The 14,970-nt window shown below is 45.5% G+C and overlaps 1 protein-coding gene across 3 annotated transcripts in view; it reads left to right on the top strand.

Moving 5' to 3' along the window:
* The window catches only part of LOC137304416 (proto-oncogene vav-like), an 88,469-nt gene that overhangs the window by 32,391 nt on the left and 41,108 nt on the right, over nt 1-14,970 (top strand). For all 3 annotated transcript variants that reach the window (XM_067973006.1, XM_067973005.1, XM_067973007.1), the window contains exon 3: nt 14,304-14,362. In XM_067973006.1, the coding sequence (XP_067829107.1) occupies nt 14,304-14,362 (59 nt within the window). The remainder of the gene's footprint in view (nt 1-14,303; nt 14,363-14,970) is intronic.

Genomic DNA, 14,970 nt, shown 5'->3' on the forward strand with positions numbered 1-14,970 from the left:
TTCTCCATCAACACCTTCTTATGTTCTTCTGTTGAATATTGTCCTATGGTTGACGAATGAGGTCAGATTACAAACACATTATTGCCTTATATGGGCTACCTAAATTTACAACAGTGATTACACCAATTACTTTAAATCTATGGCCCTTGGTTATTGACCCCTCTGCTAAGGGAAATAGGTCTTTCCTATCCACTCTATCGAGGCCCCTCATAATTTTGTACACCTCAATTAAATCACCCCTCAGTCTCCTCTGTTACAAGGAAAACATGCCCTGCCTATCCAATCTTTCCTCATAGCTAAAGTTCTCCAGTTCTGGCAACATCCTCGTAAATCTCCTCTGTACCCTCTCGAGCGCAATCACATCTTTCCTGTAATGTGGTGACCAGAACTGTACGCAGTTCTCAAGTTGTGGCCTAACTTGTGTTTTATACAGTTCCAGCATAACCTCCCTGCTCTTATATTCTACACCTCGGCTAATAAAGGAAAGTATTCCATATGCCTTCTAAACCACCTTATCTACCTGTCCTGCTACCTTCAGGGATTTGTGGACATGCACTCCAAGGTCCCTCTCTTCCTCTACACCTCTCAGCATCCTTCCATTTATTGTGTATTCCCTTGCCTTGTTTGCTCTTCCCAAATGCATTAACTCACATTTCTCTGGATTGAATTCCATTTGCCACTTTTCCGCCCACCTGACCAGTCCATTGATATCTTCCTGCAGTCCACAGCTTTCCTCCTCACTATCAACCACATGGTCAATTTTTGTATCATCTGCAAACTTCTTAATCATGCCCCCTACATTTAAGTCCAAATCATTAATATATACCATAAAAAGCAAGGGACCCAGTACTGAGCCCTACAGAACCCCACTGGAAACATCCTTCCAGTCACAAAAACAACCGTCGAACATTACCCTTTGCTTCCTGCCACTGAACCAATTTTGGATCCAATTTTTCCTTGGATTTCATGGGCTTGCACTTTTTTGACCAGTCTGCCATGTGGGACCTTGTCAAAAGCCTTGCTAAAATCCATGTAGAATACATCAAATGCACTACCCTCATCTATCCTCCTTGTTACCGCCTCAAAAAATTCAATCAAGTTAGTCAGACACGACCTTCCCTTAACAAATCCATGCTGACTGTCCTTGATTACTCCGTGCCTCTCTAAGTGACGGTTTATCCTGTCCCTCAGAATTGATTCCAATAATTTGCCCACTACCGAGGTTAGACTGACTGGCCTGTAATTACTCGGTCTATCCCTCTCTCACTTTTTAAACAACGGTACAAAGTTAGCAGTCCTCCAATCCCCCGGCACCACGCCTATGTCCAATGAGGATTAGAAAATGATGTTCAGAGCCTCCGCTATTTCCTCCCTTGCTTCTTTGAACAGCCAGGGATACATTTCATCCGGCCCTGTTGATTTATCTACTTTCAAAGATGGTAATACTTCCTCTCTCATTATGTTTATCCCGTCCAATATTTCATACTCCTTCTCCTTAACTACAATTTTTGCATCGTCCCTCGCTTTTGTGAAGACAGAGGCAAAGTATTCATTAAGAACCATACCCACATCTTCCGCCTCCACCCAGAGGTTACCTTTTTGGTCTCTAATAGGCCCTACTCTTTCCTTAGTAATCCTCTTGCTCTTAATGTATTTATAAAACATCTTTGGGTTTTCTTTGATTTTGGAGGATTCTGTGCTCATTCTGATCCTGCTTATTGCTTTCAGACTCCCAAACCGACATGTTAAATCTGAAAAATAAGAATTGCTATCCATTATGTCGCAGAGTCTAGACGGACCAATAGAAAGGCTTCCTGTTTCTGCCGATGAAACCCTCTTCCTGTTTGAGCTGAGGTTGTGTTTCCTGTTCCGCGCCCTTTGCTGGCCCCCAGCAGCAGCAGCAGCAGCAGGGCAGAGCCAGATCAAAGGCAGCCCAGAGACCAGTCTGCCCGCGCACTGTGTCAAACTGACACTCCTGTTGTCGGGAATCAACCAGCACTCACCCAGAATTCTACCTGAAAGGAGAGGGGGAAACAATCGTAATATCCAGCCTGTAATGCGCACTGTATATAAATTTCTCCCCTACAAAGAAAGAAAGACTTGCATTTATATAGTGCCTTTCACAATCTCAGGAGCTGTCATAGCTCTTTACAGCCAATGAAGTACTTTTGAACTCTTTATAATGCAGAGAGCCAATTTGCACACAGCAAGGTCCCACAAACAGCAATGTGAAAATGACCAGATCACCTGTTTTAGTGATGCTGGTTGAGGGATAAATGTTGGCCAGGAGGCTGGGAGAACTCCCCTGCTCTTCTTCGAAATAATGTCACGGGATCTTTTACGTCCACCTGAGAGGGCAGACGGAGGCCTCGGTTTAATGACCCATCCGAAAGACGGCAAGTTCTCAGTTCTTCTTCACGCCTGTTTTGGGTGGAAGTTAAAAATTCCCTCTTCCCGCTCCCCCCCCCCCCCCACCTTCCCCGTATCGCTCAGTTTGGATTATCTCTCATCTATTTTATTATATCACAGTCTCAACCTAAAGGGGTCGGAGAGGAATTTTCCAGATTTTGTTTCCCTAATTGGTCTTGGTTTTTAGTTTGGTGTTCTGTCTCTCCCAGGCGATCACATGGCTTTCGGGTGGAGTGGGGAGTCTATACATTGTGATGCACAAAAGGCATCACAGTTGTGTGGGACAGGCTTGATTGACCAGTGGGTCTTTTCCTGTCCATCTCTGTTCGTATGTGCATATGTATATTCAATCTCCCGTGGCATTGCACACAGCGAGTTAAGACCAAGTGTAGTCTTCAAGTGAAGTGGGTAAGAGGCCAACGGATATTTGGACCAGGGTGTGCAGACGTAATTCAGTCCCCATTTTAAAGTCATGTAGCCTGTCCTTATTTTTATATTTACCATTATAAATTCCAATGTCCACATTTATAATGGCAACTTCCTATGTAAACATGTCACGCTGTGATTACACCCTCCTGCCAACGGTGGCACTGCAGCCCTCCACTAGGGGAAAGGTAATTGCACTGTGACAAGTTTACATAGGTAGTTTCCATTGTAAAAGTGGACTTAGGGAGTTATAATGGGAAAAGTTTACAGAAAGTGTGCCTTGTGTGATTGTTCCATTAGTATTAAGGCAGCATAGTTAGGTAGGGAAAGAAAAGTAAAATGGAACTAGTAACCAAAGTTAATGTCCTCACACAGTGCCTCATATGATAGAGGTGTCAAGGATGTGGGATGGACTAATATCAGTATTTAGTGAGGGGTAAATGAAGGGATGTGGAGGGAGATGCCATGGTTTAGCTCACGATTAATTATGATCAGGTATCATTTTTATCCCTCAATTGTCTCCCCTCCTCTCTCAAATGTACTGACTCAAGCTGGTGTTGATTACCTCAGTCCATTGCCCACATATCCATTCATCACATGTGAGCCTATACAGTGAGTAGCATTGGGCTAGTAATCCAGTATGGGCGTCACAACCAACCCCCATCCTGTCCTCAGCCAATATCCACAAACATGGACTTTCCATCAGGAAGCACTTGCCTTCGATAAGGACAGGAATCCCGGTTGATTTGTTTTCTCTTCGTAAACAAGAGGCACTTAGGCCAATTATAACATCTCTGCTGAGATAAGCTAACTCACCACAAACCCAGTGATCCAGTCTGGTTTACAAAGTCCCAGTTCTATACTAGTTTGTGAAATTACCAGTCGAACCATTGGTGGAGCTACTGGTTATCATTTCCTGGTTTGTACTCTTGCACACGTGATAGTTTGGCTCCATTGGGAGCACTCTTTGCCTCTGAGTCAGAAGATTTTGGGTCCAACGCCCACTTCAGGCCTCGAGCACATAAGGTAGCGTGACTTTCCAGCGCAGTGCTGAGGGAGTGCTACTCTGTCGGAGGTGCCATCCTTCAAATAAGATCTGGGACCAAGGCCCATCTGGCTGTTCTGCTGGTTCAGAAAAGAAAGAAAGACTTGCATTTATACAGCACCTTTTACGACCTCAGGATGTCCCAAAGCGCTTTGCAGCCAATGAAGTACTTTTGAAGTGTAGTCACTGTTGTGACGTCGGAAACACAGCAGTCAATTTGTGCACAGCAAGATCCCACAAACAGCAATGAGATAATGAGCAGATAATGTGTTTTTTTTTAAGTGATGTTGGTTGAGGGATAAATATTGGCCAGGACACTGGGGAGAACTCCTCCACCTGCTCTTCTTCGAAATAGTGGCCGTGGAAGGACACTAATGATCCCGTGGTGCTACTGGAAGAAGAGGAACGAGTTCTGCTGGTGTCCTGGCCAACACTCCTCTTACAGCCATCTCCACCAGCTCGTTGTTTGTGGAATACTGCTGTGCGCTGCACGGTGTTTGAAGGCACGGTGCAACTTGTATGTTGAGGTTTCTATTGAGTGGAGCGTGCAGATCAAAGGAGATAATGTTTGTTTCTTCGAACAAAATTCTTGCAGTAAAGCACAGTGGTCCGTTATTTGCAACGCGCTGTGCATTGCAGGGCCTGCGTGTCTGATTTAGGAATATGTAAATAGCAAAGGCGGCATAATATCCGGCTACCTTGCGGCAAGACTGGTGGATTGACTCGAGCCTCAGAGACCCAAGTGCCATTTTTGGTCTTCGTTACAAAGGACTCAGCTGTGACCATATTAGGATAACGCCAGAAAGTTACAAAATATTTCCTTCAACAAAATATTTTTATCCATTATGTCAGTCGTCACTCAGTGGGAAGCAATGTCGCCTCTGAGTCAGAAGATCACGGGTTTAAATCCCTACTCCAGAGACTTGAGCACAAAGTCTGGGCTGACACTCTCAGTGCCAGTACTGAGGGAGTGCTGCACTGTCGGAGGTGCCGTCTTTCAGAGGCCCCATCTGCCCTCTTGGGTGGACATAAAAGATCCCACGGCACTATTTTGAAGAAGAGCAGGGGAGTTCTGCCTGGTGTCCTGGCCAATATTTATCCTTCAACCAAAATTACTAAAAAACGATTATTTGGTCATTATCTCATCGCTGTTTGTGGTACCTTGCTGTGTGCAAATTGGCTGTCCCGTTTCCTGCATTACAACAGTGACTGCACTTCAAAAGTACTTCATTGGCTGTAAAGCACTTCATCAGAATTGAAATCTAAAACAGAAGCCTGGGAAAATATGAGGTGAAAGGGAAGGGAGACAGTGACAGCAAATACTCACCTGACTTCCCTTCTTACTTCTAATTTCCTCATTTCTAGCTTGGTGTCCTTGAGTGGTGTGTCAACTGTCGCTGCACATCTCTTGGTGTCCATTTGTGCGCAAATTGGCTGCCACGTTTCCCTACATCACAACAATGACTACACTTCAAAAGTATTTCATTGGCTGTAAAGCGCTTTGGGACGTCCTGAGGTGGTGAAAGGCGCTATATAAAAGCAAGTCTTTCATTTTTTCTTTAATTGCTGCATTCACAGTTCAAGACTGATGGACTGGAAGTGCCCAACCTCTGGTCACTATGAGGAGCCTGAGTGAAATGTGTTTGGCAGGCTCTCGGCCTACTTTCTACACTGTGAGGGCCTCCAGCAGAAAACTGCCCATAGTTTGCTGCCACATGGAGTAGTTGAGGCAAATAGCATAGATGCATTTAAGGAGAAGCTAGATAAGTACATGAGGGAGAAAGGAAAAGAAAGTTATGCTGATAGGTTAAATAAATAGGGGTGAGAGGATGTTCGTGTGGAGTTTAAACACCAGCATAGACTTGCTGGGCTGAATGGCCTTTTTCTGTGCTGTAAATTCTATGTAATGTGACTTGCACTAAGTTTGCACTCCTGCATGGCAAGAATGGCAGGGGCAAGAAGGGGAAGAGTCACATTTTAAGGTGCTCTTCCAAGGTTAGCATTAAGGGACATTAATAGCAGAGAGCAGAAGGAGTTCTTCACTGTGACTGATTTGTGCTGCACCTGACTTGGGAATTCTTGATGCTACATTATGTGGCAAAGGTGGAAATCGTTCTAAGTAGCATTGACTACTCTTACTTTAATAAGCCCAATTTTTTTACCAAAAGTCAATAATAATGGAGATCTTTTTAGGTGCATTACGGTGTGTAGTTATTGTGGCTGAAGGTGGCATCATGAAACTCAGGACATGCTTGCTGAAAAATAGTTCAGTCGCTGGCACGCTGGGCACGTAAACCACCAAAAATAATGCAATGCTTATCATATAATAAGGAGAGCAGCCAGGGCTGACAATGTGAACATGCTTAGAGAATAATAGACAAGTGGGATTGAATTACAGGCTGGAATCTGATTGAACGGTTCAGGTAATTTATATATGGAATAATGGATACCTGGGAGTGAGTTACAGGCTGGAATCTACTTTAAGGATTCAGATAATTGATGTATGGAATAATGGATACCCAGGAGTGAATTACAGGGCAGAATCTAATTAAGGAGTTTGCCTGGTTTATATATAGATTAATGAGGACCAGGAGTGAGTTACAGGGCAGAATCTAATCAAGGGATACAGATAGTTTAACATGAAATAACAGATCTGAAGAGTTAATTACAGGCTGGAATCTAATTGAGATAGTTTACATATAGAATAATTAATACCCAGGATTGAGCTACAGCCTCAAATTTGTTCTCCTGACTGCCTTTCCTCCTTCCAATCTTTTCTAGTTATTTTAATAAATACACAAGAGATTTAACGAGAAAATATATCCACCCTTTATGTAAATTAGCTTCATATGTCTTGCATAAAACTATAAATATTTTACTAATTTCAAATTCATCTTTAGCCTAATGAAAATCTATTTGTGTTACAGCAAAACAGTAAATGTAATGTATGAAAAGTGTTACAGCTTAGTCTTTCAGAGGGGTCATGCAATATTCACACTGGGCCAGATGAATATACAGTAAAGGTCCATGGAGATTTATCTTCCTCTGGGCAACCACTTCTAGCTCACTAGGTAACACGTTTAAATTCCTCTGTGCTATTTTTACATAGTCACTAATCCAATTATTTTATATCCGAACTCATTAACTAGAGCGTAAATAATAGCCCACAGACAAAATTAAATCCACCAATCAAGGAGTTGGACTATAACAGACGTTTGTGTCTGGTTTTGTTCCATCCCTTTAATATTCAGGATAAGACCGCGTAGGCCCTTTATGCTAGAATATTCCATTGGAGAAAATTAGGTCAGTTTTTGCATGAGATGAGGGATCAGTCTGGTAACTGTTGTTTAGATTGTAATTGTGATAAACTTAAAATGCTCTTTGGGGAAGGCAGACAAAGGACAGATTGTTCAATTCGAAGAATCCCACTGTTGTTGAATTATATGCAAACCCAGTTGATCCACGTTATTACATTATCAGTTTTGAAACCCCACAAGAAGTGTATTATATTGGTCTTCCATTTGGGCAGCACGCACAGAATATAAAGAAAATGCTTCTCTTTATATTCTGTTTGTGCTGCCCAAATGCAACACCACCCAAGGAATTTTGGGAGGCGTAACACCAAGTAGGCAAAGTAAAGGCCACAGCTGTAGTGTCCCTTTTACTTTTGCCATTTGTTCATGTTTTACAAACTCCCCACTCAGCGCTGGGTCAGCAACCGAAGAACCAGTAAAAATTGTGCAAAAAGAATAAAAATAATATAAGATAAAAATAGTCTTTTTTTTTCAGCTGCCTCAGACTTCTCATAACATTTTATGGTACTTTGTCTCGTTCTTCCCCTTCACTGAATGTGGTGTTTTCCAATTGGTTACATCAGAGGCATGCAGTCATTTGAACACACGGACTGGCCAGCAGAATAGGGGAAGATGCTCTTGTAATTTTCCAGCAGTTCATGGAACGCATTGGCCCTTGTCAACTAATTGAGAAACTAGAGGATTAAGCTGCAGTGTGTACCATCTACAGGATGCACTGCAGCAACTCACCAAGGCTTCTTCGCCAGCACCTCCCAAACCCACGAGGTCAAGGGCAGCAGGCGCATGGGAGCACCATCACCTCCCAAGTCACACACCACCCTGACCCGGACATGTATCGGCCGTTCCTTCATCGTCGCCGGGTCAAATTCCTGGAACCCCCGACCTAACGGCACTGTGGGAGAACCGTCACCACACGGACTGCAGCGGTTCAAGAAGGCGGCTCACCACCACCTTCTCAAGGGCAATTAGGGATGGGCAATAAATGCCAGCCTCGCCCGTGACGCCCATGTCCCGAGAATGAATTTTTAAAAAAAGCTTGTCAATAGGATTTACAGATGAGAAGTGATTGCTAATGTTTATGTTGTGATGTCAGGTGCCAGACCGAGCCCTCAGCAATATTCCCAGCTCCAGTGGGCCATGTGTTGCTGCACTGTTGAGATTCCTGGGCCATTATTTCCAGCAAAATCTTTTGGAAAGTATTTTTTTTGTCCACTGGAAATAACTGAAGAAGGACATCTCAGGGCGCTTTACAACAGAGATAAAACCCTGGGCCTCAAGCTGGAGGGAAAAGAAACATAAGGGTTGGGGGACGTCGAGGGCAGAGGGGAACAGAAGGGTTTTAGGAGATTTCTGAAAGCAGAGGGGGAGCTGGCGTAACGAAGGGATTCGGGGGGGCGGAAGGGGGGAGGTCACAGCAGGCTGGGGTAGAAGGACTGAAAGAGCCTTCACAAATGGTGGAGTGTAGAGAATGAGGAATAAACCAATGGTGGAGCAATGGAGGCTGCATGCGGGGGCGTAGAGCTGGAGGAGATCGCTGAGGTCGGGTGGGTCATGGAGTGATTTGAAAAGATCAAGGATCTTGAAAAAGAAAGAACGAAAAGAGAACTTGCATTTATATAATGAATTTCACGACCTCAGGATGTCCCAAAGCGCTTTACAGCCAATTAAGTATAGTCACTGTTGTAAGGTATGAAACGCGGCAGCCAATTTGCGCACAGCAAGATCCCACAAACAGCAATGTGATAATGACCAGATAATCTGTTTTTAGATGTTGGTTGAGGGATAAATATTGCCCAGGTTACCGGGGAGAACTCCCGTGCTCGTCTTCGAGTAGTATCATGTGATCCTTCAAGTGCACCTGAGAGGGCAGACTGGGCTTCGGTTTAACGTCTCGCCTGAAAGATGTCACCTCCCTGTGTACTGCACTGAAGTTTGTGCTCAAGTCAATTAGCAGGGAGCCAGTCTGGTTCAGCAAGGACTGGGGGTGATGGCGGGTGAGGAGGTGGGTGGGGGCGGGGGGAGGGAGAGGATTGTGTTAGAGATGTCCGGACTTGAGGTGATAAAGACGTGGACCAAGGCTTTGGCCACAGAGCGGGAGAGGTAAGGGAGGAAGCAGGAGGGAAAGAAAGCCATCTCGGTAACAAATGTGTGGAAGCTTGATATTGGGCGTGTCAAGGATGTAACCTGTGTTGGCACCTGGGACCTTTATGGGGTCAAGGCCAAAGGCATATAGTGACAGAGAGGTAGCTTCAGTTTTGCCAAGAGTAAGCTGAAGAAAGATCCTGTTACCAGACAGGTGGTTGGAGAGTGTCGTGATATTTACGATGTTGCTACACCAGAGGAATTCGTGCACCAGATTTTACCGTGCTTGTTCTGAAGCCTTTGCGGGGCTTAAACCCCATTGTATCGCAGAAATCCGGTAGGAAAGTTGTGATATTCCGCATTCGCCAGGGGGTCTCATGCAAGAGATCGTTGTTTCCCATCTTCCATGAGATCACGCTGTAATTCCTGGCGTTTCACTTCCTGGGGAGCAGATCAAATGTCCACATTATTCAGTTTGGGGGTGAAACGTGTGACATGGGGAAGGGATGGGGTGGTGATTAAAAGATTGGTTTAAATAAATGAACAGATATAATACTTGGTGCGCCTGAGATAAAGGGGTAACTTTATAAGGCACCACTCCCACACAGTCCCTCGCTAGAAAGAAATGCGGCAGCAGAGATAGGGCTAGAACAAGAGCACTGATTTTACGAGCCGTGCCCACTAATGACCAGGCTTGATACTGGGAGAATTACCCCGTGCATTGAGGGACCGGGGTAAGAGGGGGGGAGGTAACAGTGGGGGAGGGGGAGCTAATGGGGGAAGGGAGATAACTGTGAGGGAAGGCTCACCTGTCTGAACACGGTGATTGCCTTGGCAACGGGCAGTTGCAGGGGCAGTCTGTAAACACCATGTATTGTTCAATATGTATAAATGCGTAGGCTTCAAGGAGCTCTTGAAACATTTGCCTGAGGAAGGAGAAAATCTCCGAAAGCTTGTGAATTTAAAATAAAATTGCTGGACTATAACTTGGTGTTGTAAAATTGTTTACAATTGTGAGGGAAGGGACACACGCTCAATTTGCTGATAAAATTCTGCGTTACCTTCCTTTTTCATGCCAATCATTGACACGTTAACTTTGCTGACAGCAAGTGTTTGAGAAACGAGGAAGTGTTATAAACGGATTTCGGCTGTGAGTCAAATTGTGGAGTTATTATTATTTTCTTTTAGCATATAAGGAATCGGAACTGTCACAAGAGAGAAGCTTTCTGTGGTTTGGGTTCAGCCTTGATTTTGTTGTTATTTTTACTTGGTGAATTTTGTGCTAAGAAATATTAAGAATGATACAGCACAGAAGGAGGCCATTCGGCCCATCGTGCCTGTGCCGGCTCTTTGAAGGAGCGATCCAATTAGTCCCACTCCCCCTGCTCTTACCCCTTTATTGCTGTTGAAGGGGACATCTTCCATTTTGGTCATCAATGTCAGCATCAAACGTTCACTCGATTAGATCCCAGCCTTTAACTCACCCCAGGTATGTGTCAGTCTATTTATAAAGCCGGACCCCTCACTTAGATTCCAGCCTGTAACTAACTCCTGGGTCTCTGTTATTCAATATATAAACCAACTGAACCACTCGATTAGATTCCAGCCTGTAACTCACGCCTGTGCCAACAGGAGTGAGTTACAGGCACTGTTGCCAGTGCCTCCCCGTGTCAACAGCGATATGATTGAATTTTAGGGTCAAACTGATGTCCCACCATTTCATGGTGCAGTTTGCTGAAGTCCTGTCTGAAAACAGTTTTTTTTGTTATATACACAAGTCTATAAAATTCTCCTTTCTCGTCAATGTTTTCCCTTCTCTTCCCGTAGGTGCTGAACCCTCATTGGGGTACAGCGCCAAGGGATGCTCCTCTGTCTCCCCCCTGCTCCCAAGTGGCCATTATTCGTGGGTCCCCCCCCAAGTGGCCATTATTCACGGGTACCCCCCAAGTGGCCATTATTCGTGGGTCCCCCCCAAGTGGCCATTATTCGTGGGTCCCCCCCCAAGTGGCCATTATTCGCGGGTCCCCCCCCAAGTGGCCATTATTCGCGGGTCCCCCCCCAAGTGGCCATTATTCGCAGGTCCCCCCCCAAGTGGTCATTATTCATGGGTACCCCCCAAGTGGCCATTATTCACAGGTCCCCCCCAAGTGGCCATTATTCATGGGTCCCCCCCCAAGTGGTCATTATTCATGGGTACCCCCCAAGTGGCCATTATTCACGGGTCCCCCCCAAGTGGCCATTATTCGCAGGTCCCCCCCCAAGTGGTCATTATTCATGGGTACCCCCCAAGTGGCCATTATTCGTGGGTCCCCCCCAAGTGGCCATTATTCATGGGTCCCCCCCCAAGTGGTCATTATTCACGGGTCCCCCCCCAAGTGGCCATTATTCACGGGTCCCCCCCCCAAGTGGCCATTATTCGTGGGTCCCCCCCCAAGTGGCCATTATTCGCGGGTCCCCCCCCAAGTGGCCATTATTCGCGGGTCCCCCCCAAGTGGCCATTATTCGTGGGTCCCCCCCAAGTGGCCATTATTCGTGGGTCCCCCCCCAAGTGGCCATTATTCGCGGGTCCCCCCAAGTGGCCATTATTCGTGGGTCCCCCCCAAGTGGCCATTATTCGTGGGTCCCCCCCAAGTGGCCATTATTCGTGGGTCCCCCCCAAGTGGCCATTATTCGTGGGTCCCCCCCAAGTGGCCATTATTCGCGGGTCCCCCCCCAAGTGGCCATTATTCGCAGGTCCCCCCCCAAGTGGTCATTATTCATGGGTACCCCCCAAGTGGCCATTATTCGTGGGTCCCCCCCAAGTGGCCATTATTCATGGGTCCCCCCCCAAGTGGTCATTATTCACGGGTCCCCCCCCAAGTGGCCATTATTCACGGGTCCCCCCCCCAAGTGGCCATTATTCATGGGTACCCCCCAAGTGGCCATTATTCGCGGGTCCCCCCCAAGTGGCCATTATTCACGGGTCCCCCCCCAAGTGGCCATTATTCATGGGTCCCCCCCCAAGTGGCCATTATTCATGGGTCCCCCCCCAAGTGGCCATTATTCATGGGTACCCCCCAAGTGGCCATTATTCGCGGGTCCCCCCCAAGTGGCCATTATTCGCGGGTCCCCCCCAAGTGGCCATTATTCATGGGTCCCCCCCAATGGCCTTTATTCACAGGTGAGCCTAGACTGTGCGTGTTGGCAGGTCATATAATCACATCACAAGTGGGCCTGATCCTATCCTCACACAACTGCCACACACTCACACTTCCAGTAGGGATTACTGTGTAGCGATCAAGAAAGAGAACCCTGGCTGATCATTACCTCCCAGGGCACTGAGGCCAATGGCAACATCTCCATAGACGGCTGAGAACAACCAACAGCACAGGACCAGGGATCAAACCTGGGACCTTTCTGGTCTGTATGGTTTAGCTCCAATTAAAGCATTATTTAACAAAAAGGTGTTTAAACTGCACATACATCCAGAGAAGGCTGAGGGGTGACCTGATGGAGTCCTTTAAGATTATGGCTAGACGTAGAGAAGATGCTTTCACTTGTGGGGGAGACCAAAACTAAGGGCCATAAATATAAGATAGTCACTAGGGAATTCAGGAGAAATTTCTTTACCCAGAGAGTGGTTAATATGTGAAACTTGCTACCACATGGAGTAGTTGAGGCGAATAGCATTGATGCATTTAAGGGGAAGCTGGATAAACACATGAGGGAGAAAGGAATAGAAGGATATGCTGATAGGGTGAGATGAAGAGGGGTGGGAGGAGGCTCGTGTGGAGCATAAACCCGGCATAGACCAGTTGGGCCAAATGGCCTGTTTCCGTGCTGTATATTCTATGTAATTCTATGTATCATCTTAACTATCTGAAATTAAAAAGAAAAATGCTGGAAATAGACAGTCATCCCATCAGTATCCAAAAAAGAAAAGACAGGTTAATGTTTTGTACAGGGCTTTTTCATCTAATGAGCAATCCAGATGTCCTGATGAATAGCCCCATCCTAAACAGGTGATACATTCTGGTAAAAAAAATAGCGGCAGTTATTACACTGTGAATGGGAGTAGGCTCGGGGCTGTGGAAGAGCAGGGGGATTCGGGAGGGTGGGGTCAGGTTCACGGGGCATTAAAAGCGGCACCTCGGGGTGATAAAAGAAAAGGCTAATGGAATTCTAGGTTTTACCACAAGGGGTTTGGAATATAAAAGCCAAAAGGTAATGATGAGTCTATATGGAACTTTAATAAGTCCTCAGTTAGAGAACAGTATTGGACTCCACACTGTAGGAAGGATATTGAGGATTTAGAGGGGACAGTGCAGAATCCCTAGGATGCTGCCCCGTATGAGGAAATACAAACGCAAAGAGACTTGAAAAATTGGGGCTTTTTTCATTAGATAAACGCAGATTACGGGCAGATAAGATAGAGATGTTTAAAATTATGCAAGGATGGGACAGGGTGGGTAGAAGCAAACTGCTTCCAGTAGCTGAAGGGAGTCGAGAATAACAGGCCATAGATACAAAATTAAAATGTAAGAGATTTAGAACAGAGGGCAGGAGAAACCTCTTTACGCAGAGAGCTGTGAGGCTGTGGAATCCACTTCCAGGGTCGGTGGTTGAGGCAGAAATTGTGACAACATTCAAGATTATATCGGATAGTGGGTGAAGGAAAAGGAGATGAAGGGATATGAGAACAGGGTGGGTAAATGTGATTGGGAATAGTTTCTCACATGGAGGGTTAACGCCGACACGGACTGGTTGGGCCGAATGGCCTGTTTCCGTGTTGTAACGTCTACATATTTCTATGTATGGATGTGTTTTTTCACTTTCAGGTGTTGACTGACCCGCTGTGTAATACCAACCATCACAGCTTTACACCTTATCTCTCTACCTGTGGTTGTAATGCCTCCTGTAACCTTACGTAGCTCAATTACCTCATGATTTTGTGGTCACTTGGTTACGTTGGTCAGGATCTTGTACCACATCCTCTGTGTTAGATGGCAGTTTGAAGCAACTCATTTATTTCTTTCATTCTCTTTCAGGTCATTGATACTCTGTCCTTTTTATCATACACTCCCACAGCGCAAAAAAAAGGGATCTGGTAAGTGGAACGTCCGTGTCGCGCACCGCATCGCTAACAGCTGCTTCATCCCAATCTCCTCCTGAAGGGACTGACTGGTGCTGAGGCAGAGTCCTGAAGGTACCTTGTCCAAGGTGGCCATTCTTCATGAGTGAGCCTAGATAGTGTTTGTCAGGTTAGTCATAGAATCATGGACATTTACAGCACATCGTGCCAGTGCTAGCTCTATGAAAGAGCTATCCCTTTCCCCATATTCGTTTATTTATTTATTTATTTATTTATGTTTGTGGAGTATAAACACTGGCATAGACCAGTTGGGCCGGATAGCGTGTTTCTGTGCTGTAAATTCTACGTAATTCTATATATTTTTTTCAATTATTTATCCACTTCCCTTTTACAAGCTATGATGGTTTCTGTTTCCATCACTGTTTCTGGTAAAAAAAAAGATTTGCATTTATATAACACGTTTCATGCCCTCAGGATGTCCCAAAGCACTTTATAGCCAATTAAGTACTTCTGAAATGTAGTCACTGTTGTAATGTAGGAAATGAGGCAGCCAATTTGCGCACAGCAAGATCCCACAATCAGCAATGTGATAATGACCAGATCATCTGTTTTTTTTTGTGATG

This window comes from Heptranchias perlo, chromosome 37 (assembly GCF_035084215.1).
Source record: "Heptranchias perlo isolate sHepPer1 chromosome 37, sHepPer1.hap1, whole genome shotgun sequence".
NCBI lineage: Eukaryota > Metazoa > Chordata > Chondrichthyes > Hexanchiformes > Hexanchidae > Heptranchias > Heptranchias perlo.